Raw genomic sequence first — 27,454 nt, forward strand, 5'->3', positions numbered from 1 at the left:
GCTCTACACTTTATTGACGGACTGATCCATTCATCCTTCCATCCCTCCTCAGTCTTCTTCTCCTCTGAAGACCCAGTGAGGGTGGAGCTCAGTCAGAGAGCTGTTGAGGGACTGGTTTGGAAGAACACTTCTACAGCCAGAGGTGAGAGGTCACACATGGTTTAGATGGCAAATATTTATGTCCCCTTAGTGGTTCATCACATAAGCAAAAGGGAATATGTTCCATCATCCATGTTAATTTACATTAGTGCAAACTGTCCACTGATATTGGTGTAATTTCTCACCCCTTTTGGCTGTATGAAAGTTAATTTCCCCTCAGGCACATGCATTTGTTCTTTGATATTATGAAGGTAATTTGTGACAAATGTACTTTTCCCCACTCATTCACCCCATCTCTTTACATTGCTTATGCATATTCGAAGGCCAGACTCAAATTCCGAACACAATGCCCATCCTGGCAGATCTAAACCTAATGCAGCACATCGTGACTTTTGTGCATCCAGACCTAATGCAGCTTGGAGTGATCAGATGACAGAAGTCACATTTAGGTGCGAGGTGTAACTGAGGCTGTAGATGCTCCACATCCATTACTTTGAGTGTTTTATTTAATATGACTAAATGTGTTTCTGTATTACAGGGACAGTCAAGAAAGGGAACGGCAAGGCCACAGAACATGACATAAGCAGAGCTGTGGGAGACCACCTCAAGCCCCTGGTAGAGCCGGGGGTGGTGTTTACCACTCCACCACGCCTTCAGCAGGCTGGAAAAGTGATACTGTTTTTCATACTAAGAGGGACCAAGAGTCTGTTGATTGGTCATTGGGTTCATCATTGAGTTCATTTGTTGAAATCAAATCAAGCTTTATTTATACAGCATATTTCAGACATGATGCAACACAATGGCTTCACAGGAAAAACCAATGAAAATAAACAGAAATATTTAGTACACATCAAACAGAAGACTAACAACTGAAAGACTAATGAACATTCTAAGGAAATGCCATTGATTAAAATATTAATTGGATGCAATATCCAACCCAAAATACAAGCTTGTTTTTTAGGAGGGGCTCTGATAGACACTATGGGGGTGTCCACTGAAAATTGACAAGTAACAACAACTGGGACCTAAAAGACACCCACCATGAGACCCACTAAATCTGCCCAAGAAGAAGCAAACAAAAGAAAAACCCACAAACTTAAAAACAGGAAGCAAACGAAAAAGGTGAAGCAACTAAAGGTGTTGACTCTCCACATCTATCAAGACAACTGGAGCACTGGGCCAGACACTCTTAAATAGAACCTGGACCAGCTCAGGTGAAACACCTTCCCACTAATGAGATGGACAAGCCAGCACAGGTGCAACACATACTGACTAAAGAGGTGACACCAATCAGTGCGTCCTACGTGCTAACGAGCTATACGTGCTAAACGTGCCAACGAGCTAAAGTCCAACCTCAAAACATAAATGGAAAAACCAAAGCCTGTAACACCTTCCCCCTTAAGACAACAAATATATCCTATATTTTTGTTGGACAAGTTTGCTTACAACCAACAGAACACAACTTCCATTTCACATTATAATCAACTACAATGCTTCACCTTTTACAATATAAACATGGTGTCTACTGGCTGTCAACAATTAAAAACAAGAAAAAACACGTACTTCTAAATAATAATATACAATCATATCATTTTTTTCTCCTTTTTCTTTCTATAGAATCCTAACACTCAATAGCTTCTAGAACTCTCATCCCCTTGGAACTCAAATCAAATTGTATTAGTCATGTCTGATTTCAAGAGCAAACTCCTGCAATATCTCGATAGGCATGTTGTTGGATCGGGGCCCAGTCCCCAATGTCCTGCTCTAGTACATTTGTGTTGGTACATCTGAGAATGATCCCTGATATTCTAAAAGCAGGATAACAATTTCAATATAATTGTACCCAAAAATTGTCAGTTGGTTGCATAAATAATTATGATTACTAAATGTTACATGAATTGTAAATATGAAATATCAAAACCAAATGTTCACCCCTTTGTTAATATGTATTGGCAATACTTCACTTAAGGGTGATGCATGGAATAATAAAATGTATCTTTTGTCAGGCTGAATGTTTGAAATATGAGGTGATTTGAGGCATGCTTCTTCAGTAGTGGAATAAAGACAATTAGCATTTGAATGTTGTCAAGAAATTCTGGAGTGATGTAAGATTGTTAATAAAATTGATTATAGACCAATTTATTGTACTGCGTCCATGTGTATAGGCTGCAAGGACCTTGAAATTAAGTTAAGTCATTGAAAAAATCCCCCAAAATACATCTTTTGAACTTTCACTTTCAACCGAATGTATATTGGAAGTCAGGAAGTGTTATTTTCAACGTCTTTTCAATGACATTTGGCTAAATGGGAATAGCGCAATGTCAAAACACAGTTTTAACATGTCCAAATCAATAACCAATATGTACAAACAGTTTGGGATATATTGAGAACCTAAACATTTTGAAGTGTTGCATTTTGATTCAAGCGGGTCACCAACTTGAATCAAAACTCTTTTTTTGTTAGTCACTTTTTGTTAAATCTCATAAATAGTACTCTTTCAATTCAAAGCAAATGTTTAGGGTTCTACATTGTGACATCATTAACACACTCCTACTACAATGTTAAAACATTCTACATTGTGACATCATTAGAATACTGCTACTACAATGTTAAAACATTCTATATTGTGACGTGACTAAAATACTTCCACAATATTAAAAACATTCTACCTTATTTCATTGATATCATGAAACACCATGTATTTTCTGATGTTTAGTCAGAGATCTTTTATCAGAGTATCTCATCCCACATTGATTACAGCTATGAGGTTTCTCTCCTGTGTGTGTTCTCTGGTGAGATACCAGGCTGCTTAGCTGAGTAAAACTTCTCCCACATTGATCACAGCTATAAGGTTTCTCTCCTATGTGTATTCTCTGGTGTACAGTCAGAAGGCCAGATGAAGAAAAACTCTTCCCACATTGATTACAGCTATAAGGCTTCTCTCCTGTGTGTGCTCTCTGGTGTAATTTCAGGCTGGTTGAATGAGTAAAACTCTTCCCACATTGAGTACAGCTATAAGGCTTCTCTCCTGTGTGTGTTCTCCGGTGTTTTGTCAAACAGCCAGATGTACCAAAACTCTTCACACATTGATCACAGCTATAAGTTTTCTCTCCTGTGTGTGTTCTCCGGTGTGTTGCCAGACGGCCAGATGTACCAAAACTCTTCCCACATTGATCACAGCTATAAGGTTTCTCTCCTGTGTGTGTTCTCCGGTGTGTTGCCAGACGGCCAGATGTACCAAAACTCTTCCCACATTGATCACAGCTATAAGCTTTCTCTCCTGTGTGTGTTCTCTGGTGTGATGTCAGGCTGGTTGACTGAGTAAAACTCTTTCCACATTGACCACAGCTATAAGGTTTCTCTCCTGTGTGTGTTCTCTGGTGTTTTGTCAGACAGCCAGATGTACCGAAACCCTTTCCACATTGATCACAGCTATATCGTTTCTCTCCTGTGTGTGTTCTCTGGTGTATAGTTAGATAGCTAGATGTAGTAAAACTCTTCCCACATTGATCACAGCTAAAAGGTTTCTCTCCTGTGTGTGTCCGCTGGTGTACTATCAGGCTGTTTAGCAGAGTAAAACTCTTCCCACATTGATCACAGGTATAAGGCTTCTCTCCTGTGTGTGTTCTCTGGTGTATAGTTAGATAGCGAGATGTACCGAAACACTTTCCACATTGATCACAGCTATACGGTTTCTCTCCTGTGTGTGTTCTCTGGTGTATAGTTAGATAGCGAGATGTACTGAAACCCTTTCCACATTGATCACAGCTGTATGATTTCTCTCCTGTGTGTATTCTCTGATGTATAGTGAGACAGCTTGACTCAGTAAAACTCTTCCCACATTGATCACAGCCATGGGGTTTCTCTCCAGTGTGAATTCTTTGATGTATTTTAAGGTCTAGTGAAGAGTTGAATCTTATCCCACAGTCAGAGCAGCAGTGAGATTTCTTCCCTGTGGGTCTCTGCTGGTGTTTCTTGAGGAGTTCTGATCTGGAGAGACTCTTCTCTGCCTCGTCAGCATCATGATGTTGTTGAGACTTCCCAGAGGATCCACGATAGTCCCGCCTCTCTCCTGTGTGAATGACAAAGTCAGACAGATGGTTAAAGGCCAACAACAGCAGAAATCCACTGTTAATTTGAGGTAAAAGATGATGCCCAATGCATTACCATGAAGTTGTACAACAATTGACATCTGTTAAATTATTTGACAATTAAGACAGTCAAGTTAGCAACAAGTCATAGTTTGTCTTGTTTTCACATTAGTGGTAACTAGAAATAAGTTACTCAAGTTGTTGAAATCCTAAGCAGTGTGCCAGACAACTATTGGTCTCCAATGTAGGCCCTTTTCTGTGTTTGCTAAAATTGCAGCACGAGGGCAATGCACAAAAAATTTGAATGCAGAAACACCTCCCTGCTAATGAGGAAACCGACAGTTATGGATGTAGTATATCTGCCTGGAGCAAAAATGGTGAGCAAAGATTTTAGTTTTCCACAAAGTATTCTGAATATGACAGCGCACTATCAGCGCAAGATCAGGATGCTACTCAAGGAAACTCACATTAAGTTCTGTGTCTATTCACTAATTCACCACCGTGGGGGGAAAACTCAGGGGAGTTCTCATAGGCTGACAGCAAAAATAACCTCCATTTTCCAGGTTGCTTATGAGTGCATTTCACACTACTTTTGGATTATAATTGTAAGGCTCGCTTGAATGTCCTGGTTAATATGTTTGTGTATGTTTGTGTTTTTGTCGCAAATCAACTGCTATATACTTAAAAAACACTTAACCAGTAAAATGCTCTTTTGGCTAGCTTTAACATCAGCCATAACTTCACCAAACAGTAACATAGACCTACTGTAGGACCCATAACTTCACCTAATAACAACAGACCTAGGATTATAAATCGTTTAATATTTCAGGTGAAACATGGAAACTAAAATGTCTGCCATGACATTTCATAACCAGATCATTTTGTGAATAATCCCACTAGGCTACTCTGTAATGTGTTGTCATTCTAAATGTCCTGAATAAAGGACAATAGCTCTGTGTGTTGTACAATAGCCTATCCATCAACGAACAGTTCTCTACACATTATTAGCTAAGTATCTCGATTTCCAAACAGACTAACAAGACCCTACTGGAAATCAAGCAGACAATAACATTATAGAAGAATCATAAAACACGGGACGAGATGTTGAAACTGTCCATTGTGCCAATAGATGGTATGCACTCACATGAGATTTGCCGTGATGTTGACAAAGTGGCATGGGAGGTTTATTTCTTAGACTGGGTTAAGATGTCAATTTTGGGACACATCCTCAGTAGTGTGCCGTCGAATCAGTGGGTGTTTCGGCCTTTAATCACTAAACACCCTCATCAAAGGTGGCCAACTAAAGGGTGATCAAGCCTTAGCTTGTGTCCCATGCCCAATTAATATTTCCCATGGGACTATGCAAGGCAGGGGTGTCCTCTTCCCTGAGCCAGCCCTACAGCTGACCGCATACCTCATATGCCCTCCTCAAGTTGGATGGATCTGAATTGGGTTCTCAGGTGGGGGGGGGGGGGGGGGGGGTCATGAAATTATAGCCCAGCAAGGGTCCTTCCGTTTGATCCAGATCCACTGGCTGCCTCTTTCAGCTGCTTGAGAAACTGCTCTGACGGTCTGCCGCAGAGCCTGTCCATGGATTCCAAGTTCTTACAGCAACCTGATGGTGGAAGAAGCCACGAATCCTCTGCATCCCACTTCAACTGGCCAGACTTTTGCATTCCAGCCACGCTGAGTTGCGTCTGCTGCCAACTCTGTGTAACGCAGTTTCTTACGCTCGTAGGCCTCTTCAACAGAGTTTTCCCACGGGACTGTGAGCTCTATGATGTACACAGCCTTTCGTGAAGGGGACCAGAGTACCATGTCTGGCCTAAGGTTGGTAGAAGCAATCTCAGGTGGAAAAATGAGTTGCTGGCCAATATCGACAAGCATCTTCCATTCCCGGGCCATGCCTAGGTGTCCAGTTTCTGGCTTTGTAGGAGGATGCTTGGGCCTTTTCTGTCCCTCCCGGATGAATGTTGTTGTTTTGACGGGATTGCTTGTTTTTGGAGGTAATGAATTGGTTGCACTCCTCTTGGTCTCAAGTGCTGCAGCCAGGCTCTTGAGGACCTGATTGTGCCTCCATTTGTAGCGGCCTTGTGAGAGGCTGGTCTTGCAACCTGTCATTATATGCCTGAGAGTTGCTGGAGCTGGGCAGAGGGGGCAGGTCGGGTCCTCGCCATACCATTGATGTAGGTTTTTTGGTGATGGAAGCACATCATAAAAAGCTCTTATGATGAAGCTGATGTTGCTTGCCTCCATTTGCCAAAGCTCACTCCAGTTGATCTTTCTCCTCTCCAGGCCTTCCCACCGCGTCCATTGCCCTTGTTTAGCAAGAGAGATAGCCTTTGCACTTCTTGCAGTCTCCTCCTGTCTGCGCACCTCCTCGACCACCAGCTTCCTGCGTTCAGATGTTGTTGCCTTATGGAACGTTGGTTTGCTTGCTGCCAGGCCAAAGCCTCCTCTTCCATGCTGGATATTCCCCACAATGTCTTGGTGTCTCAGGGCTGATATTGCTTGCTGCACAGCCTTGGATGATGTCCATTTCCGTCCAGTTTGTAGGGGAGGTGCAGCCTTGCTGATGGTCTGGTCTTTGGAGTCCTTCAATGTCATCTGAAGTCTTACTTTAGAGCACTTGTACTCCTCCGTTAGACTTGTAAGAGGTAGTTCAAGGACCCCTTTGCCATAGAGGCCGATGTTACTCAGGCATCGTGGGACACCCAGCCATTTCTTCACGTATGAGGTAATGGTTCGCTCCATCTTCTCCACTGTTGTTATTGGGACCTCATAGATGGTGAGTGGCCACATTACCCGGGGGAGAAGTCCAAACTGTAGGCACCAAAGCTTGAGCTTCCCAGGCAGTAGGGTCTTGTTGATGTTCTCAAGTCCGTCGGCGATGTCCTGTCTTACTTGCTGCACTTGATCTTTATCTCGGAGGCTTTCGTTGTACCATCTACCCAGGCTCTTGACGGGTTGCTCAGACACCGTTGGTATCGGGTCATCTCCAATGCAGAACCTCACATCTTTAAGCTGTCCCTTGACTATGGAGATGCTTCGAGATTTGCTTGGCTTGATTTTCATCCGGGCCCACTTGATGTTATCCTGCAGTTTTGCAAGTAGCCGCCTGGTGCATGCTGCAGTGGTGGTCAGTGTAGTCATGTCATCCATGTATGCTCGGATAGGTGGGAGACGGAGCCCTTCCTTAGTTCTCTCACCGCCGACCACCCATCTCGATGCCCTGATGATGACTTCCATGGCCATAGTGAAGGCCAGAGGTGAAATTGTACAGCCTGCCATTATGCCCACTTCCAAGCACTGCCATGTTGTTGTGAAGTCAGGTGTTGTGAAACACAATTGCAGGTCTTGGAAATAGGCCTTTACCAGTGTAGTGATGGGTTCTGGTACGTGGAAAAAGTTGAAGGATTCCCAGAGGAGTTCATGGGGAACTGAGCCAAAGGCATTGGCCAGGTCGAGGAAGATGACATAGAGGTCTCTCTTGTCTCTCTTAGCTGTTTGGATCTGGTGCCAAATCATACTAGTATGTTCCAGGCAACCAGAGAAACCAGGAATGCCTGCTTTCTGTACAGATGTATCAATGTACTTGTTCCTTTCCAGGTAAGTGGACAGCCTCTGTGCTATTATACTGAAAAAGATCTTCCCTTCGACGTTGAGAAGGGAGATTGGTCGGAATTGACTGATGTCTGTCGCATCCTTCTCTTTCGGGATTAGCACACCACCAGCCCTTCGCCATGCCTTTGGTATTATTTCCTTCTGCCACACTATCCTCATGAGCCTCCAAAGAAACCGTAGAACATCCGGGGCGTTCTTGTAGAGCTTATATGGTACTCCATTAGGCCCAGGAGCCGAGGCCGCTCTTGCTCGTCGGACAACGTTCTCTACTTCCTTCCATTTTGGAGGGTCAGTGTCCAGATTGAATTCTGGTGGTTGAATAGGTGGGATGTCATGTGGGATGATTATCTGCTCATGCCTTTTCGTGTCCTGGTGGACCTTTTCCAGATGTTCTTCCAGTTCTGGCTTTGGAGTTTTTAGGATTCCGCACTTTTCCTTTGCGAAGAGGTCTTTGACAAACTTAAAGGGGTTTTTATAGAACCGTGTTCTTGAGTGTTCCTTCTTCCTACGAAGTTTCCTTAAGTTTTCCGCTCTTCGCAAGGTTGCCAGCCGACATTTGATGTCTGCTTGGAGTAGCATGAGACCTTCTCTCTCTGCATCAGAGGCCTTCTTCCACTGCTTTCTCAGCTGCCTTCTCTCTCTGACAAGTATCTCGATCTCTTGCTGCCTCCTAGATTTGGCTGGCGCGGGTGGTGTCTTGCCACTTCTCCTTTCGTTTACTCCAAAGCGCTCTTCTCCGTAGTGGTAGATAATGTCTCCCATCCTTTCAAGCTTTTTCTCTGCTGTTCCTACCTGTTGTTCCAAGATTTTTGTCAGGTCGTTGTTGATTGTTTCCCACTCTCTCTTTTCAACAGCTTGGGGCCACTTCACACTCGGTCTGTGCCCTTTGACCTTTTCCTCTTTTAGAGGTCTCTGTGGTTGGGTGAGTTCATCCACCGGCATTTCTGTGCTTGTGTTATCCTCCTCTGTTACAGGGGTGCTGATGCTCTGCGAACTTTGGTTTGCGTCCCGTCGCTGTGCTTCATTCGACTGATTTGACTGGCTGCTTCGTAAGAAGTACTGGTCAATGCGAGGTCCCTGTCTCTGCTCTATCAAGCACCTTTTCCTCCCTTGATGGATCCTTAACCCCCTTGCCGATGTTACTCTCTCCCAACCACAGCTGCACACCTGAAGTGTGTGTCCTGCTGCTGTTATGGTTGTCTCATGTGCTGTGTTCCTACTCGTAGTCGTTTCCATTCCTGGGTCCGTAGCCGTGTGATCAGTCGTTGAGCCATCTTGCGCCCCAGCTCTCGCAGGCTCTAGGGGTATGTTCCTTTGTTGACTTTCAGTAGCACTTAGCGGGTGTCTCCAACATACTGAAGCAGCGTCGGAGACTGCCAACATGGGTAGCTAGCCCATTACAGCCCCATTGGGGTCTATTCCCTCCGGTCAGCTGTCTTTGTCATGACATTTCATAACCTGATCACCAGATAATTTTGTGAATAATTCCACTAGGCTACTCTGTAATGTGTTGTCATTCTAAATATCCGGAATAAAGGAAAATAGCTCTGTGTGTTGTACAATAGACTATCCATCAAGGAACAGTTCTCTACACATTATGAGCTAAGTATCTCTGTGTCCAAACAGACTAACGAGACCCTACTGTAAATCAAGCAGACAATAATGTAATAAATGAAGTAATGAATGAAGAAACATTTTGGTTGTTGTTGCATGTCGTGATGTTTGTCATTTGACTGTCATTCAGAAAATGATTTCCTGGATCAGCTGATGATAGTTGAACATGTGACTGTAACTAAACAGCTACAGTATTAAGAATTATGTGTAATTATTGAAGAACCGCATTAATGACAGTATCCATTTGGGTGTTGTCAATAAAGGTGACCCTCGGTTACAACCATTTGATTTAGCAAACTCTGAAATTATTTAGGATTTCTGTGTCCATGAAACTGTTTTCCCAGCGTAACATAAGGAGCCACTAAATGAGACATGCATTTCAGAATACAAAAAAACTGTCCGACAGCAAGATCCAGTATTTAAGTTGAAGTTCATCATATGACAAGCGTAACATTATGACTATAACTACTGTTCCTTGAAGGTGGGAAACTAGGTTCAACATACTATCAAATCCACATGTTATGACTATAACTACTGTTCCCTGAAGGAGGGAAACTAGGTACAACATACTATTAAATCCACGCCTCGCTGGAAGCCCCGCCTTCCACAGGTGATGAGCATGAGACTCGGATTTATTCCTTAAATTTAATACCGCACTTCACCAACCCAGGAAGTGGCGGGGCCAAACAGGTGTTGTAACTCGTTCATAACTGGCACGCAGATCGATAGAAATAGTCAGATAAATTGGCACTCTAAATGGAAATGGGAAAGGTTTGCAGATTTTACCAGAAACTTCAGGAGCATAACGTCAGAATATAGGAAGGCCAGCAGCAGGCCGGTTGGTTATTTCCTTCTGGTTATATTGATCTCTGGCTTCCTCAAGTCATTTGTGTTAATTATTTAATCAAACGCTTGAAGCATCAGTTCAGTTCAAGTTCCGCACAAACAGTTGATTTGATTCAACACATACAGTTGATTAGATTCAACACAAACAGTTGATTTGATTCAACACAAACAGTTGATTTGATTCAACACAAACAGTTGATTTGATTCAACACAAACAGTTGATTTGATCCCGTGTGGCTCAGTTGGTAGAGCATGGCGCTTGCAACGCCAGGGTTGTGGGTTCAATTCCCACGGGGGGACCAGGGTTCAATTCCCACGGGGGGACCAGGATGAATATGTATGAACTTTCCAATTTGTAAGTCGCTCTGGATAAGAGCGTCTGCTAAATGACTTAAATGTAAATGTAAATGTAAATGATTCAACACAAACAGTTGATTTGATTCAACACAAACAGTTGATTTGATTCAACACAAACAGTTGATTTGATTCAACACAAACAGTTGATTTGATTCAACACAAACAGTTGATTTGATTCAACACAAACAGTTGATTTGATTCAACACAAACAGTTCATTTGATTCAACACAAACAGTTCATTTGATTAAACACATTCAACACAGGGGGTGTGTCTATATGTAAAAATACACATCATAACATTTCAACCAATCAATTGGTAGAAAGAAAATATATATATACACTGCTCAAAAAAATAAAGGGAACACTTAAACAACACAATGTAACTCCAAGTCAATCACACTTCTGTGAAATCAAACTGTCCACTTAGGAAGCAACACTGATTGACAATAAATTTCACATGCTGTTGTGCAAATGGAATAGACAAAAGGTGTAAATTATAGGCAATTAGCAAGACACCCCCAATAAAGGAGTGGTTCTGCAGGTGGTGACCACAGACCACTTCTCAGTTCCTATGCTTCCTGGCTGATGTTTTGGTCACTTTTGAATGCTGGCGGTGCTTTCACTCTAGTGGTAGCATGAGACGGAGTCTACAACCCACACAAGTGGCTCAGGTAGTGCAGCTCATCCAGGATGGCACATCAATGCGAGCTGTGGCAAGAAGGTTTGCTGTGTCTGTCAGCGTAGTGTCCAGAGCATGGAGGCGCTACCAGGAGACAGGCCAGTACATCAGGAGACGTGGAGGAGGCCGTAGGAGGGCAACAATCCAGCAGCTGGACCGCTACCTCCGCCATTGTGCAAGGAGGAGCAGGTGGAGCACTGCCAGAGCCCTGCAAAATGACCTCCAGCATGCCACAAATGTGCATGTGTCTGCTCAAACGGTCAGAAACAGACTCCATCAGGGTGGTATGAGGGCCCGACGTCCACAGGTGGGGGTTGTGCTTACAGCCCAACACCGTGCAGGACGTTTGGCATTTGCCAGAGAACACAAAGATTGGCTAATTCGCCACTGGCGCCCTGTGCTCTTCACAGATGAAAGCAGGTTCACACTGAGCACGTGACAGACGTGACAGAGTCTGGAGACGCCGTGGAGAACGTTCTGCTGCCTGCAACATCCTCCAGCATGACCGGTTTGGCGGTGGGTCAGTCATGGTGTGGGGTGGCATTTCTTTGGGGGGCCGCACAGCCCTCCATGTGCTCGCCAGAGGTAGCCTGACTGCCATTAGGTACCGAGAGGAGATCCTCAGACCCCTTGTGAGACCATATGCTGGTGCGGTTGGCCCTGGGTTCCTCCTAATGCAAGACAATGCTAGACCTCATGTGGCTGGAGTGTGTCAGCAGTTCCTGCAAGAGGAAGGCATTGATGCTATGGACTGGCCCGCCCGTTCCCCAGACCTGAAACCAATTGAGCACATCTGGGATATCATGTCTCGCTCCATCCACCAACGCCACGTTGCACCACAGACTGTCCAGGAGTTGGCGGATGCTTTAGTCCAGGTCTGGGAGGAGATCCCTCAGGAGACCATCCGTCACCTCATCAGGAGCATGCCCAGGTGTTGTAGGGAGGTCATACAGGCACGTGGAGGCCACACACACTACTGAGCCTCATTTTGACTTGTTTTAAGGACATTACATTAAAGTTGGATCAGCCTGTAGTGTGGTTTTCCACTTTAATTTTGAGTGTGACTCCAAATCCAGACCTCCATGGGTTGATAAATTTGATATACATTGATCATTTTTGTGTGATTTTGTTGTCAGCACATTCAACTATGTAAAGAAAAAAGTATTTAATAAGAATATTTCATTCATTCAGATCTTGGATGTGTTATTTTAGTGTTCCCTTTATTTTTTTGAGCAGTGTATATATTTTTTAATCTGGGACACCCCTAGAACATACAACATACATGCATTCAGACCCCTTCCCTTTTTCCACATTTTGTTACAGTACAGCCTTATGGATTACATATTTTTTAATGATCAATCTTCAGACATAATGACATCACAATACCCCATAAAAGTGAGAAAAAAAGTTTAGAAATGCATGCATACCAGTGGTTGTATCCCTGTAGTTCATGCAAGTAGACTACAGTAGGTTGTATCTCTCTAGGTCATGCCAGTAGGTTACAGTAGGTTGTATCTCTCTAGGTCATGCCAGTAGGTTACAGTAGGTTATAACTCTCTAGGTCATGCCAGTAGGTTACAGTAGGTTGTATCTCTCTAGGTCATGCCAGTAGGTTACAGTAGGTTGTATCTCTCTAGGTCATGCCAGTAGGCTACAGTAGGTTGTAACTCTCTAGGTCATGCCAGTAGGTTACAGTAGGTTGTATCTCTCTAGGTCATGCCAGTAGGCTACAGTAGGTTGTATCTCTCTAGGTCATGCCAGTAGGCTACAGTAGGTTGTAACTCTCTAGGTCATGTCAGTAGGCTACAGTAGGTTGTAACTCTATAGGTCATGCCAGTAGGTTACAGTAGGTTGTAACTCTATAGGTCATGCCAGTAGGTTACAGTAGGTTGTAACTCTCTAGGTCATGTCAGTAGGCTACAGTAGGTTGTAACTCTATAGGTCATGCCAGTAGGTTACAGTAGGTTGTAACTCTCTAGGTCATGCCAGTAGGCTACAGTAGGTTGTAACTCTATAGGTCATGCCAGTAGGTTACAGTAGGTTGTAACTCTCTAGGTCATGCCAGTAGGTTACAGTAGGTTGTATCGCTCTAGGTCATGCCAGTAGGCTACAGTAGGTTGTAACTCTCTAGGTCATGCCAGTAGGCTACAGTAGATTGTAACTCTCTAGATCATGACAGTAGTCTACAGTAGGTTGTAACTAGGTCATGCAAGTAGGTTACAGTAGGTTGTATCCTACTGTAACCTACTTGGAAACAATTATCAACCCAATGTGGAAAGTGTCAAATTTGGTCAACAACAAAATTAATGGCTTATTTGCTACGTGAGGTTTACTTGATCTAACAGAAGTTTCTTAATGATTAAGTTGTTATGTGGACAAGTGACATACCGACAACTTTGATAAAAACACTATTGGAGTTGTCTCCAGATCGTTATGCATATTCATGCTAATAGCTTAGCATCTCTCTCCATTGAATACAGGCGGTTGACGTCAACAACCCTCATAGAATATAAACAATAGATTACAATAACAAGATGAATCCACCAATCCAAAGAAGGGATAGGCGGGAGCTAGACAACCCGCAGTGCCGCTTTGTGGACAACAACTCCCCTTGTTAGGGCGGAGAGACATCTTGTCAGTATATCCATAATCTTTGGTGTAGCCAACCCAACTCTCACATGGCACTATTGGGGGGCACGCTGTATAGTAAAACATCTCTACATTAAAATCACTACATGCAGTGTCCCCCAGTCTGCGGTCGGCAGATAGACCCTTCTCAAATATATATGTTAAGTCACTTTTTGGAAATGGAACAGAGAAAACAAGGGGTAGCTTGTTCTCTACGTCGTCTGATTCTAGACATATCAGTCATCATCCTAGGGCCCTCCGTTGAAGAGGTATTGACGAGCCAACTCCGAATATCCAAAGTTAAAAACAAATTTAAGGAGGTACTTACTGGTGTTAATCAGATCTCCTATTTCCTCCTCTTCATCTTTCAATGTGACAGTAATCTCCCCTTCCTTCTTCACTCCAAAAACTGCATCCTCCTCTTTCACTGTAAGATCCTCCTCCTCTTTCACTCTGAAAGCGTCTTCCTCTTCTTTCACTGAAAGGTCTTTCTCTTCTTCTTTCACTGTAACAGCCTCACTCTCTACTTCTTGTTTTACTGTGACATCATCTTCTTCCTTCTCCTCTTTCACGACAATGTTCAGCCCCAGAGCTTCTTTCTCCGTCCAGCAGACCGCCTCTTCTTTAACAAGAGGGTAGTAGTTTAGTGAGCTCATGGTCGGGGATGTTAGCTAGCTAGCTATCATTAGCGACTAGGCTAGTACTAACTTAACCAGCCAGCTACTATAGCTGACTAATAAAAAATAACGTAATATTAAATTATATAGGTTAACAAGTAGATACGACAGAATTGTGTCTAAAACACAGTCGCTAATATACACCGAAAGCGTATAAATAGCTTGAATCGTTCGGCTATGTTGGCTAGCAAGCTACCGAGGTGGTTGACTTGCTGTTTCTGAAGAACCGTCCACTAGATTATACGTCACGCTGGCAGCATCGCCTGAAAGACGCACATCGCCGTCTGCTGACTGGAGGGGAAACGCAGTTGAGGAATATATTTTATTTTCAGACAAAGATTATTGTAAATGGATTTCATTAAATAATACCATTATATTGAGACATACAAAGACAGGAATGTGTTGATTGATTAATGTGAATAAAAAAACTGTTTATTACAGCACATTTAAGGCAGTTTCATTAAGTCAAACTAAATCTAAATAATTAGCTAGCTACTGTAGGTCTATACTGCTCCTACATGGTGTAACAATACATCATATATATAATGAACAGACTAGGTCTATACTGCTCCTACACGGTGTAACAATACTTCATGTAGATGTATATAATGAACAGACTAGGTCTATACGGCTCCTACATGGTGTAACAATGCATCATGTAGATGTACACTACCATTCAAAAGTTTGGGGTCACTTTGAATTGTCCTTGTTTTTTAAAGAAAATCAATTTTTTTCATTTATTTACCTGTTTTTGCTTTGTCATTATGGGGTATTGTGATGTCATTATGGGGCAATGTGATGGCTTATGGGGTATTGTGATGTCATTATTGGGTATTGTGTAGATTGATGAGGGGAAAAAATGATTGAATCAATTTTAGAATAAGGCTGTACCGTAACAAAATGTGGAAAAAGTGAAGGGGTCTGAATACTTTCCGAATGCATTGTATATATAGGGGCAGTACTTAGTGACATCACTTCATGAAACAGGAGGTGCAAATATATTACATAGTTTCATAGTATCAACATTCAATGTATCAAAATATATGACCAAGCTGGAAGTGGATACGCCAGCCCAGCCACAATCCTTGAGGTTCACTAATGATCAACCTCCTCCTTCACATCTGACTCCTGATGATCAACCTCCTCCTTCACATCTGACTCCTGATGCTCAACCACCTCCTTCACATCTCCTGATGATCAACCTCCTCCTTCACATCTGACTCATGATGATCAACCTCCTCCTTCACATCTGACTCCTGATGATCAACCTCCTCCTTCACATCTGACTCCTGATGATCAACCTCCTCCTTCACATCTGACTCCTGATGATCAACCCCCTCCTTCACATCTGACTCCTGATGATCAACCTCCTCCTTCACATCTGACTCCAGTGATCAATCCAGAGCGTCTTCTTTTTTGGGGATTCCCGATGGACGACGTCATCCAATAGTACGTCATCACCAAATCAAATCAAATGTATTTATATAGCCCTTTGTACATAAGCTGATATCTCAAAGTGCTGTACAGAAACCCAGCCTAAAACCCTAAACAGTAAAAAATGCAGGTGTAGAAGCACGGTTGCTAGGAAAAACTCTAGGAAAAACCACCACCGCCCACAAGTTAATTGTCATTGAGGTTATTAATGGGAAGAACATTAGCAATATGTCCTGTCTGGTAACTTATCTCGTTCAAAGGATTTACATTGGCAGGTGCACAGGGAGAAACACCATTTAAAAAACTCAGTTGATCTTAAACTGCGGAAACACTTTTGGAAGTCTTTATCAAAGTCTGTGGCCGTGTGATATTGGGACAAATGATAGTCCATCATTAGATAAGAGACAAAATTCACAATTCTACAGCAAAACGGCAGAGTCATGTCTTCAGTGTAAAACTAACAATGACTCAATAATCCTTCTGGGAATGTTATGGTGTCATAAAGTTATGGGCGGAGTAAGAAAGTTGGCTGTCAGAAGTACAATTATACAATGTAAAATTACTTTTAATCCGTCTGTCTGTATATTTCAAAACATGGCATTTGAGGGTGCAGTGAGATACCCCAGAGTTTACTTATCTCATCAATCATCTTAAATATTATACTTAATTAAAACCTGGAAATCAACCAATCCTCTGTTGTTAATTCAAAAGAAAGGTCAAATGCTTTATTATCTAAAAGTTTAAAGTGACGGAGAGAAATAAAATGGTGCTGATGCGGGAGCTTGAGATGGGGGTGTGTTCTAGTGGGTCTGGGCAGGTGTGATGTAGTTAATGGAAATGGAGGTGTGTTCTAGTGGGTCTGGGCAGGTGTGATGTAGTTAATGGAAATGGAGGTGTGTTCTAGTGGGTCTGGGCAGGTGTGATGTAGTTAATGGAGATGGAGGTATGTTATCGTGGGTCTGTCCAGGTGTGATGCAGTTAATGTTTGTATGATGTTGTTGTTTGTATGTGTATGTTTTGTATTTTTATAAAATATCGAATAAAATATTTTTAAAGTCCCAATGCAAAGTTACTGTTCACTGTTCTATTTTTGGAGTTATTACATTTAACCAATCAGAATTCAGAAGAATGCCAAAGTCAGGTATGATGTATTATGGAGGACCAGCCTGTTTCCTGTGGTGTAAACTACAACAGAAATAACTTTAAATTAAACCAATCGTTTTTGCTCATGACTTGAGTGATTAAGTAAACCACAGTTTTGGAAATACATAACGCCATCTAACCTAATATCAAGAATGTTATTAGCCAGCCAGCTAACATTAGCTATATTCAGTTATCTTAGCCAGCCAGCTAATATTAGCTATACGCAGTTATCTTATGCCAGACAGCTAACATTAGCTATATGCAATTCTCGTTGCCAGCCAGCTAACATTAGCTATATGCAGTTATCTTAGCCAGCCAGCTAACATTAGCTATATGCAGTTTTCTTAGCCAACCAGCTAACGTTAGCTATTTGGCCAACTAGCTATTAGCCTAACCAGCGTAGCCAACCAGCACGGTTGTGGTCAGCGAGACCAACTACTGGAGACCAGTCAGAACCCAACTAACAGTAAGCCAAGGTGGAAAAAGTTGAAGTCACACGCCGTAGCAGCGTAGCCATTATGTCATATATTAAACCACTGGCCGTGTTCGAGAGCATCAAATACATGCTGCATTGTGGGTAAACGGTGACTGGCTGACCGAATTATACATAATAATGAGTAGTTATTTATGACGCAAGGTGATTTGTAAATTAGTCAGTCAGCAGCCACCTGCACTGTCGGCTGCAATGTCGAACAAGCCCAATACCAAACAAATCAGGTGTTCGACGAAATTATTCTCCAGACGTCATTGATCACGTGCTGCTGATAAAGTGACACTGCTTTGAAAAATACCGTTTAGCGACTTCAGTATATGCCTCATAGTTCCAATCTCAAACTTAACCCCGTTCCTGTTGAAGAAGAGAAGGTCTGCTGGATGGAGAAAGTAGCTCTCGTGAAAGAGGAGGAGGAGGAGGAAGAGGAGGTTGTTACAATACAAAAACAAGTAGAAGGTGAGGCTGTTACCGTGAAAGAAGAAGAGAAAGACGTTTCAGTGGAAGAGGAGGACCACGACATTTCAGTGAAAGAAGAGGGGGGAATGACTGTCACACCGAAAAATGAAGAAGAGGACGAAACTGGATATCTGGTCCCGGTTTCCCAAACACATCTTCAGGCATATGATGGTTCTAACGATGAACTTAGCAATAAGATGGTTTTGAGAAACCGTTCCCTTAGTAACACTCGTAAGTACTGTCTTAAAAACAGAAGCACAAACTATGCGGTTGTTGAACTGATGTGTAGTGTTAAAGGGGAAATGTGCAATTGCTACATCCATATTGTGACTTTAAAATTATTTATATATATATATATTTATAGCCATTGATTCTTGAAGAATATAACACATGCCTCATGAGCTTAGTTCAACTGTTTTTATCCCATCAGAACCCCAAATAAGCTTTTTTTACTCCAATGTTCAGAAACAATGTAAATCAACACTGTATAGCCTCAACATGGTTAAAACTATCATGTTGATATCATGGATGGTCAGTCCTTGCATCCAGGGCACATTTGTGGCCTGCTGGAGGTCATTTTGCAGGGTGACCAAAAAAAGTGACCAAAACATCAGCCAGGAAGCATAGGAACTGAGAAGTGGTCTGTGGTCACCACCTGCAGAATCACTACTTTTTTGGGGGTGTCTTGCTAATTGCCTATAATTTCCACCTTTTGTCTATTCCATTTGCACAACAGCATGTGAAATTTATTGTCAATCAGTGTTGCTTCCTAAGTGGACAGTTTGATTTCACAGAAGTGTGATTGACTTGGAGTTACATTGTGTTGTTTTAAGTGTTCCCTTTATTCTTTTGAGCAGTGTATATTGTTCTCATTCCATCTATATTGTTCTCATTCCAGCACATCTGTTGCTTCACCAACTTGTTATCCCTTTCGTCTGCACTACCTGCTGTCATTTCCCTTCCTGATTTCCCTCTCTTGGATGTCTCCACCATACTCCTACTCTGTCAGTAATTCCTCCCTGGTTTATTAATTGGTAGTCAAACAGCAATATATTCAAGGTGCTGCACATTCTATTCCTAATCTAGAATTAGAGTCGTCATTATGTTTCCATGATTTCAACAGTTCACCAGTTAACTAAGCCTATAATGTGGACACCAAGGATGTGGATACCAAGGAACTTGAAGCTTTCAACCTGCTCCACTACAACCCCTTCGACGAGAATGGGGGCGTGCTCAGTGTTTAGTCCCAGGGTCCTTAGCTTAGTGATGAGCTTTGAGGGCACTATGGTGTTGAACGCTGAGCTGTAGTCGATGAATAGCATTCTCATATGGGTGTTCCTTTTGTCCAGGTGGGAAAGGGCAGTGTGGAGTACAATATGGATTACATCATCTGTGGATCTGTTGGGGCGGTATGCAAATTGGAGTGGGTCTAGGGTTTCTGGTATAATGGTGTTGATGTGAGCCACGACCAGCCTTTCAAAGCACTTCATGGCTACAGATGTGAGTGCTACGGGTCAGTAGTCATTTAGACAGATTACCTTAGTCCCTGTGCCCAAGAACACTATGGTGGTCTGCTTGAAACATCTCGGTATTACAGACTCAGACAGGGGATGACAATGTCAGTGAAGACCCTTGCGAGTTGGTCAGCGCATGCTTGGAGTACACGTCCTGGTAATCCGTTGGGCCCTGTGTCCTTGTGAATGTTAACCTGTTTAAAGGTTTTACTCACATCTGCTGCGGAGAGCGTGATCACAAAGTCGTCCAGAACAGCTGATGCTGTCATTCATGTTTCAGTGTTACTTTCCTTGAAGCGAGCATAGAAGTAATTTAGCTCGTTTGGTAGGCTCGTGTCACTAGGGAGCTATCGGCTGTGCTTCCCTTTGTAGTCTGTAATAGTTTGCAAGCCCTGCCACATCCGACGAGGGTCGGAGCCAGTGTTCAAAGGGTATATCAATCTCCCCAGGGTAGCAGTAATATGTTGAGAGATTTGTCCACAAAGGGTTACCCCTCCCATAGGTGGCTCATTATTGGGATTAATTGGTGCATACTTATTAGTAACTGGAATAAGCGATTTCATAAATGTGTGCAGCGTCTGGTTGCTCCTCATTACACACCACAGAGCAGCAAATATTCTTTATATCATCAACATAGGAATCACCCGTTTTTATGAAATAATTGAGACACACAAATGACTTGAGGGAACCAGAGATCAAGATAGCCTAACAATAAGAAAAAACCTCTTCCTTTGCATTCTCCTCCCGCTGCTGCTGGCCTTCGTAAATTCTGACGTTATGCTCCTGAAGTTTCCAGTAATAGGCTACAACAGTAGTCGGCAACCTTTTCCATTTGGAGTGCCAATTTATCTGGCCATTTCTACTGATCTGGTGCCAGTTATGATTTTCATATTCACATTTTACTGGAACAGTTTAATTTATAATAGTAATTATAATAGTCTTTGTATCTCATATTCATTATCTGGGATTAATCTACATTCCATCTAAATGAAAATTATAAAAATCTAAATAACTTTTATTGCCATTGCCAACTATGTAAAAATAGCCTACATAAAGCCAACAAATAAAAACAGCTAGAAAATCTCCAGATAAAAATAAATCACATTGGCTGCTCATGGCCTGTCTACAGAGAACTTGAAACATTGTATCAACTATCACCTAGGTCGGTCCGAAACTTGATATAAAATATTCTGGGCCCTCAGTTTCCTGCGCCAGTGAGTTTGGGACAGACACAGCTGTAGGCTATTTGTGTAAGGGATAAGAAGTAATCAGGTATTTTATGACATTTCCACTGGATCAGAGCAATACATTTTTCCCTTTCATGTCGAGTGTTTATCAAGAGTGAGAGCTGGAAATATTTTACAAATACTTTGAGGAACTATTGTCATTCCCTAATTGATTTTAGTAAGACTGTTTACTTGCTGTTTGAGGTGAAGAAAAAATTACTTTGAGAAGCTCCACAACTCATTAGTAGTGGTGCATATATACTATCAGACATCCCCAAATAGGTACATCGCTCTCTGCATCGCTCTCTGCCTTTTGTGTTTGCTAAAACGCAATTTGGTTGCAGAAACTCCTCCAAGCTAATGCGGAAACCGCTAGTTATACCATAGACCTACTGTAGGACCCATAACTTCACCTAACAACAACATAGACCTACTGTAGGACCCATAACTTCACCTAACAACAACATAGACCTACTGTAGGACCCATAACTTCACCTAACAACAACATAGACCTACTGTAGGACCCATAACTTCACCTAACAACAACATAGACCTACTGTAGGACCCATAACTTCACCCAACAACAACATAGACCTACTGTAGGACCCATAACTTCACCCAACAACAACATAGACTTACTGTAGGACCCATAACTTCACCCAACAACAACATAGACTTACTGTAGGACCCATAACTTCACCCAACAACAACATAGACCTACTGTAGGACCCATAACTTCACCCAACAACAACATAGACCTACTGTAGGACCCATAACTTCACCTAACAACAACATAGACCTACTGTAGGACCCATAACTTCACCTAACAACAACATAGACCTACTGTAGGACCCATAACTTCACCTAACAACAACATAGACCTACTGTAGGACCCATAACTTCACCTAACAACAACATAGACCTACTGTAGGACCCATAACTTCACCTAACAACAACATAGACCTACTGTAGGACCCATAACTTCACCTAACAACAACATAGACCTACTGTAGGACCCATAACTTCACCTAACAACAACATAGACCTACTGTAGGACCCATAACTTCACCTAACAACAACATAGACCTACTGTAGGACCCATAACTTCACCTAACAACAACATAGACCTACAGAAAGGTGCCTATATTGGAGACCAAAAGTTGTCTGGCACACTGCTTAGAATTTCAACAACTTTAAAAACGTATTTCTAGCATACAATCGTCGATGTTACTACTAATGTGAAAACAAGACAAAATATGACTTGTTGTTCACTTGACTGTCTTAAGACAAATGTCAAATAATGAACATTCATTAGACGCCATCGTTTGTACAAGATAATGGCTACGCTGTTGGCATCACCTTTTTACAGTAGATTTTTGCTGTTGTGGGCCTTAAACCATCTGTCTGACTTTTTGTTCACACAGGAGAGAGACGTGACTATCGTGGATCCTCTGGGGAGCCTCAACAACCTCATGATGCTGAAGAGGCAGAGAAGAGTCTCTCCACATCAAAACACCCCAAGAAACACCAGCAGAGACCCACAGGGAAGAAATCTCACTTCTGCTCTGACTGTGGGAAAGGTTGCACATCTTCATCTGAACTTAAAATACACAAGAGAACACACACAGGAGAGAGAACTTATAGCTTTGATCAATGTGGGAAGAGTTTTACTACATCAAGCCATCTGATTCGACACCAGAGAACACACACAGGTGAGAAATCTCATAGCTGTAATCAATGTGGGAAGAGTTTTACTACATCAAGCTCTCTAACTACACACCAGAGAACACACACAGGAGAGAAATCTTATAGCTGTGATCAATGTGACAAGAGATACTCTAGTAAAAGATCTCTGATCAAACATCAGAAAATACATGGAGTTGTTTCATGATATCAATGAAATAATGACACAATGTAGAATGTTTTAACATTGTAGTAGGAGTATTTTAATGTCACAATGTAGAATGTTTTAACATTGTAGTAGGAGTATTTTAATGATGTTCTACCTTATCGTTTGCCCTGTTCAATTGATTGCAGCATGATATGGATATTAGCCTCAGGGGAAAATCCAGGCTCTGAATTGAAAGAGTATCATTTAACAAAAAGTGACTAACAAAAAAAGAGCTTGTTACAATTACTGCGTTGGTGACCCACTTTAATCAAAATGCAACACTTCAAAATGTAGCCAGCTGTTTTCTACAAGTTGAAAAAGCTGCTTGTTCAAAAAAATACATGTAATATGATAATTGTTGCAGATGTTTGTATATACACACATGGACGCAGTATTATAAATTGGACTATAATCAATTTTTATTAACAATCTGACATCACTCCAGTATTTCTTGACTACATTCAAGTGATAATTGTCTTCATTCCCCTACTGAAGAAGCATGACTCAAATCACCTCATATTTCAAACATTCAGCCTGACAAAAGATACATGTTTTATTATTCCATTCCTCACCATTAAGTGAATTGACTCAAATCACCTCATATTTTTTTCATATCAAGGGTGGTCAGTTCACAATTGATTTTGTTCCAAGGGGACGAGAGTTCTAGAAGCTAGTTGGGGGAAAAAATAGGATATATTTGTTGTCGTAAGGGGGAAGGTGTTGCAGGCTTTGGTTTTTCCAGTTATGTTTTGAGGTTGGACTTTAGCTCGTTAGCACGTAGAGAGCACTGATTGGTGTCACCTCGTTAATCAGTATGTGTTACACCTGTGCTGGCTTGTCCATCTTCGTTAGTGGGAAGGTGTTTCACCTGAGCTGGTCCAGGTTCTATTTAAGAGTGTCTGGCCCAGTGTCCCAGTTGTCTTGATAGATGTGGAGAGTCAACACCTTTAGTTGATCCACCTTTTTGGTTTGCTTCCTGTCTTTAAGTTTGGTGTGAGTTCTTTTGTTTGCCTCTTCTTGGGCAGATTTAGTGGGTCTCATGGTGGGTGTCTTTTAGGTCCCAGTTGTTGTTAGTAGTCAACTTTCATTGGACACCCCATAGTGTCTTTCAGAGCCCCTCCCAAAAAAACAAGCTTATATTTTGGGTTGGACATTTTAACATTTTAATCAATGACATTTCCTTAGGATGCTCATTAGTCTTTAAGTTGTGATTTGTTTTTTTTATCCTCTTATGTTTGTGTACTAAATATTTGTTTTTTCCTGTGAAGACATTGTGTTGCATCCATGTCTGAAATGTGCTGTATAAATAAAGCTTGATTTGATTTGAACATATTGCAAAACAAATTAACCCAATGACTGACCAATCAACAGACTGATGGTCCATTTTTGTATGAAAAACAGTATCAATCTCACATTTCCAGCCTGCTGAAGGCGTGGTAAACACCACCCCCGGCTCTACCAGGGGCTTGAAGCGGTCTCCCACTGCTCTGCTTATGTCATGTTCTGTGGCCTTGCTGTTCCATTTCTTTACTGCCCCTGCAACACAGAAACACATTTAGTCATATTATATAAAACACTCAAAGTAATGGATATGGAGCATCTATGGCCTCAGTTACACCTGGCACCTAAATGTGACTTCTGTCATCTGATCACTCCAAGCTGCATTAGATTCAGATCTACCAGGATGGGCCTTTGACATAGTCTGGAAGCAGCCAAGCCACTGAATAAGCATAAGCAATGTCAAAAGATGAGTGTAGAAAGTACATTTTACACAAGTGACCTTCATAATAAATCAACTCAAATGTTATTTGTCACATACATATGTTATTGCGTGTGTAGCGAAATGCTTGTGTTCCTAGCTCCAACAGTGCAGTAATATCTAACAATGTCACAACAAATACCTAATACACACAAATCTAAGTAAAGGAATAAGAATATATAAATATATGGACGAGCGATGTCAGAGCGGCATAGACTGATACAGTAGAATAGGATAGAATACAGTATATACATATGAGATGAGTAATACATAGACTAAGATACAGTAGAATAGGATAGAATACAGTATATACATATGAGATGAATAATACATAGACTAAGATACAGTATATACATGAGATGAGTAATACATAGACTAAGATACAGTAAAATAGGATAGAAAACAGTATATACATATGAGATGAGTAATACATAGACTAAGATACAGTAGAATAGGATAGAATACAGTATATACATATGAGATTAGTAATACATAGACTAAGATACAGTAGAATACAGTATATACATGAGATGAGTAATACATAGACTAAGATACAGTAGAATAGGATAGAATACAGTATATACATATGAGATGAGTAATACATAAACTAAGATACAGTAGAATAGGATAGAAAACAATATATACATATGAGATGGGTAATACATAGACTAAGATACAGTAGAATAGGATAGAACACAGTATATACATATGAGATGAGTAATACATAGACTAAGATACAGTAGAATAGGATAGAATACAGTATATACATATGAGATGAGTAATACATAGACTAAGATACAGTAGAATAGGATAGAATACAGTATATACATATGAGATGAGTAATACATAGACTAAGATACAGTAGAATAGGATAGAATACTGTATATACATATGAGAGGAGAAATGCCAAATATGTAAACATTATTAAAGTGACTAGTGTATCATTCCTTGAAGTGGCCAATGATTTCAAGTCTGTGTATGTAGGCAGCAGCCTCTCTGTGTTAGTGATGGAAAAACAGCTTCTGTCTCTCGGTCCCAGCTTTGATGCACCTGTACTGACCTCGCCTTCTAGATGATAGCGGACTGAACAGGCAGTGATCGGGTAATAACAAAGAACAAATGTGTGTGCCTGAGGGGAAATTCACTTTTATACAGCCAAAATGGGTGAGAAATTACACCAATATCAGTGGACAATTTGCACTAATGTAAATAAACATAGATGATGGAACATATTCCCTTTTGCTTACGTGATAAACCGCTAAGGGGACATAAATATTTACCATCTAAACCATGTGTGACCTCTCACCTCTCTGGTTGTAGAAGTGTGCTTCCTAACCAGTCCCTCAACAGCTCTCTGACTGAGCTCCACCCTCACTGGGTCTTCAGAGGAGAGGAAGGCTGAGGAGGGATGAATGGATCAGTCAGTCAATAAAGTGTAGAGCTGCTGTCTGACAAAATCCCTATTTTAGTCATTCATTAAAGTAAATAAGGCTTTAGGACTGCTGAATACCAACTATCAATCACTTAGATCATCTATTTTCAGGTAGAGATACATCCTTGGTACGTCCCTAGCCCGTTGAAGTTAACATTTAAAATGGTTAAGGTTAAGGTTTAGGGTAGGGATGTCCCAAGGATCCCAGATAGCATTGACCATTGTGCATTCTTCTGTCTCTTTTACATAGCAGGTGATGGGTTCTGACTTCTGATCTTGAAAATATGAAATATACTTATTACGTGAAATTGAATGAAACAATAATGTATGTTGATGCTAATATGATGTACAATATTCCATGATGTTTCTTTATGATAACAATAGAGTAATATATTTAATATGATGTACAATATTCCATGATGTTTCTATATGATAACAATAGAGTCATATATTTCATATGATGTACAAGAAGGCACAGTGATGCCGAAACTTTGGTAAATACCCATTAAATTGCTGGGAGTTTATACGTGGAGTGTGCGACTTTCTTTATTTTGATAGTTTATAGTTTATTCGCCGTGACTCAGCACCTCCACACAAACAATTTTTTGGGGTGTGCGCCAGCTCATGATTTTTAAGGGTAGGTAACAACACATCCGCCATGCTGATCCTCAACACAGGGGCTTCTCAGGGGTGCGTGCTCAGCCCCCTCCTGTACTCCCTGTTCACTCATGACTGCACGGCCAGGCACGACTCCAACACCATCATGAAGTTTGCCAATGCTACAACAGTGGTAGGCCTGATCACCAACAACTACGAGACAACCTATAGGGAGGAGGTCTGGCCGTGTGGTGCCAGGAAAACAACCTCTCCCTCAATGTGATCAAGACAAAGGAGATGATTGTGGACTACAGGAAAAGGAAGACAGAGCACACCCCCATTATTATCGACTGGGATGTAGTGGAGCAGGTTGAGAGCTTCACCTTGGTGTCCACATCACTAACAAACTATTATGGTCCAAACACACCAAGACAGTCTTGAAGAGGGCACGACAAAACCTAATCGGCCCCAGGAGACTGAAAAGATTTAGCATGGGTCCTCAGATCCTCAAAAGGTTCTACAGCTGCAACATCAAGTGCATCCTGACTGGTTGCATCCCTGCCTGGTATGGCAACTGATCTGCCTCCGACCGCAAGGCACTACAGAGGGTAGTGCATACAGCCCAGTACATCACTGGGGCCAAGCTTTCTGCCATCCAGGACCTCTATCCCAGAGGAAGCCCCCCCCACACTCTCTGTTATCATCTATGCATAGTCACTTTAATAACTCTACCTACATGTACATATTACCTCAATTACCTCGACTAACCGGTGCCCCCGCACATTGACTCTGTCCCGGTACCCCCTGTATGTAGTCTAGATACTTTATTTAACTTCTGATCTTTAATTACTTGTTCCTTTTATTTTCTATTCTTATTTGTACTTTAAAAAAAAA

At 41.7% G+C, this 27,454-nt stretch overlaps 1 protein-coding gene across 1 annotated transcript; it reads right to left on the reverse strand.

Annotated features, from left to right (window-relative positions):
- Positions 1-685: 685 nt before the first annotated feature.
- On the reverse strand, positions 686-14,830 carry LOC129839055 (zinc finger protein ZFP2-like). The gene is made up of 2 exons (XM_055906323.1): positions 14,267-14,830; positions 686-4,171 (listed from the first exon to the last, which is right to left on the reverse strand). The coding sequence occupies exons 1-2, from the start codon at positions 14,592-14,594 to the stop codon at positions 2,784-2,786; spliced, it is 1,716 nt and encodes a 571-aa protein (XP_055762298.1). The 5' UTR covers positions 14,595-14,830; the 3' UTR covers positions 686-2,783.
- Between the last annotated feature and the right edge of the window lie 12,624 nt (positions 14,831-27,454).

This window comes from Salvelinus fontinalis, chromosome 40 (assembly GCF_029448725.1).
Source record: "Salvelinus fontinalis isolate EN_2023a chromosome 40, ASM2944872v1, whole genome shotgun sequence".
Taxonomy (NCBI): domain Eukaryota; kingdom Metazoa; phylum Chordata; class Actinopteri; order Salmoniformes; family Salmonidae; genus Salvelinus; species Salvelinus fontinalis.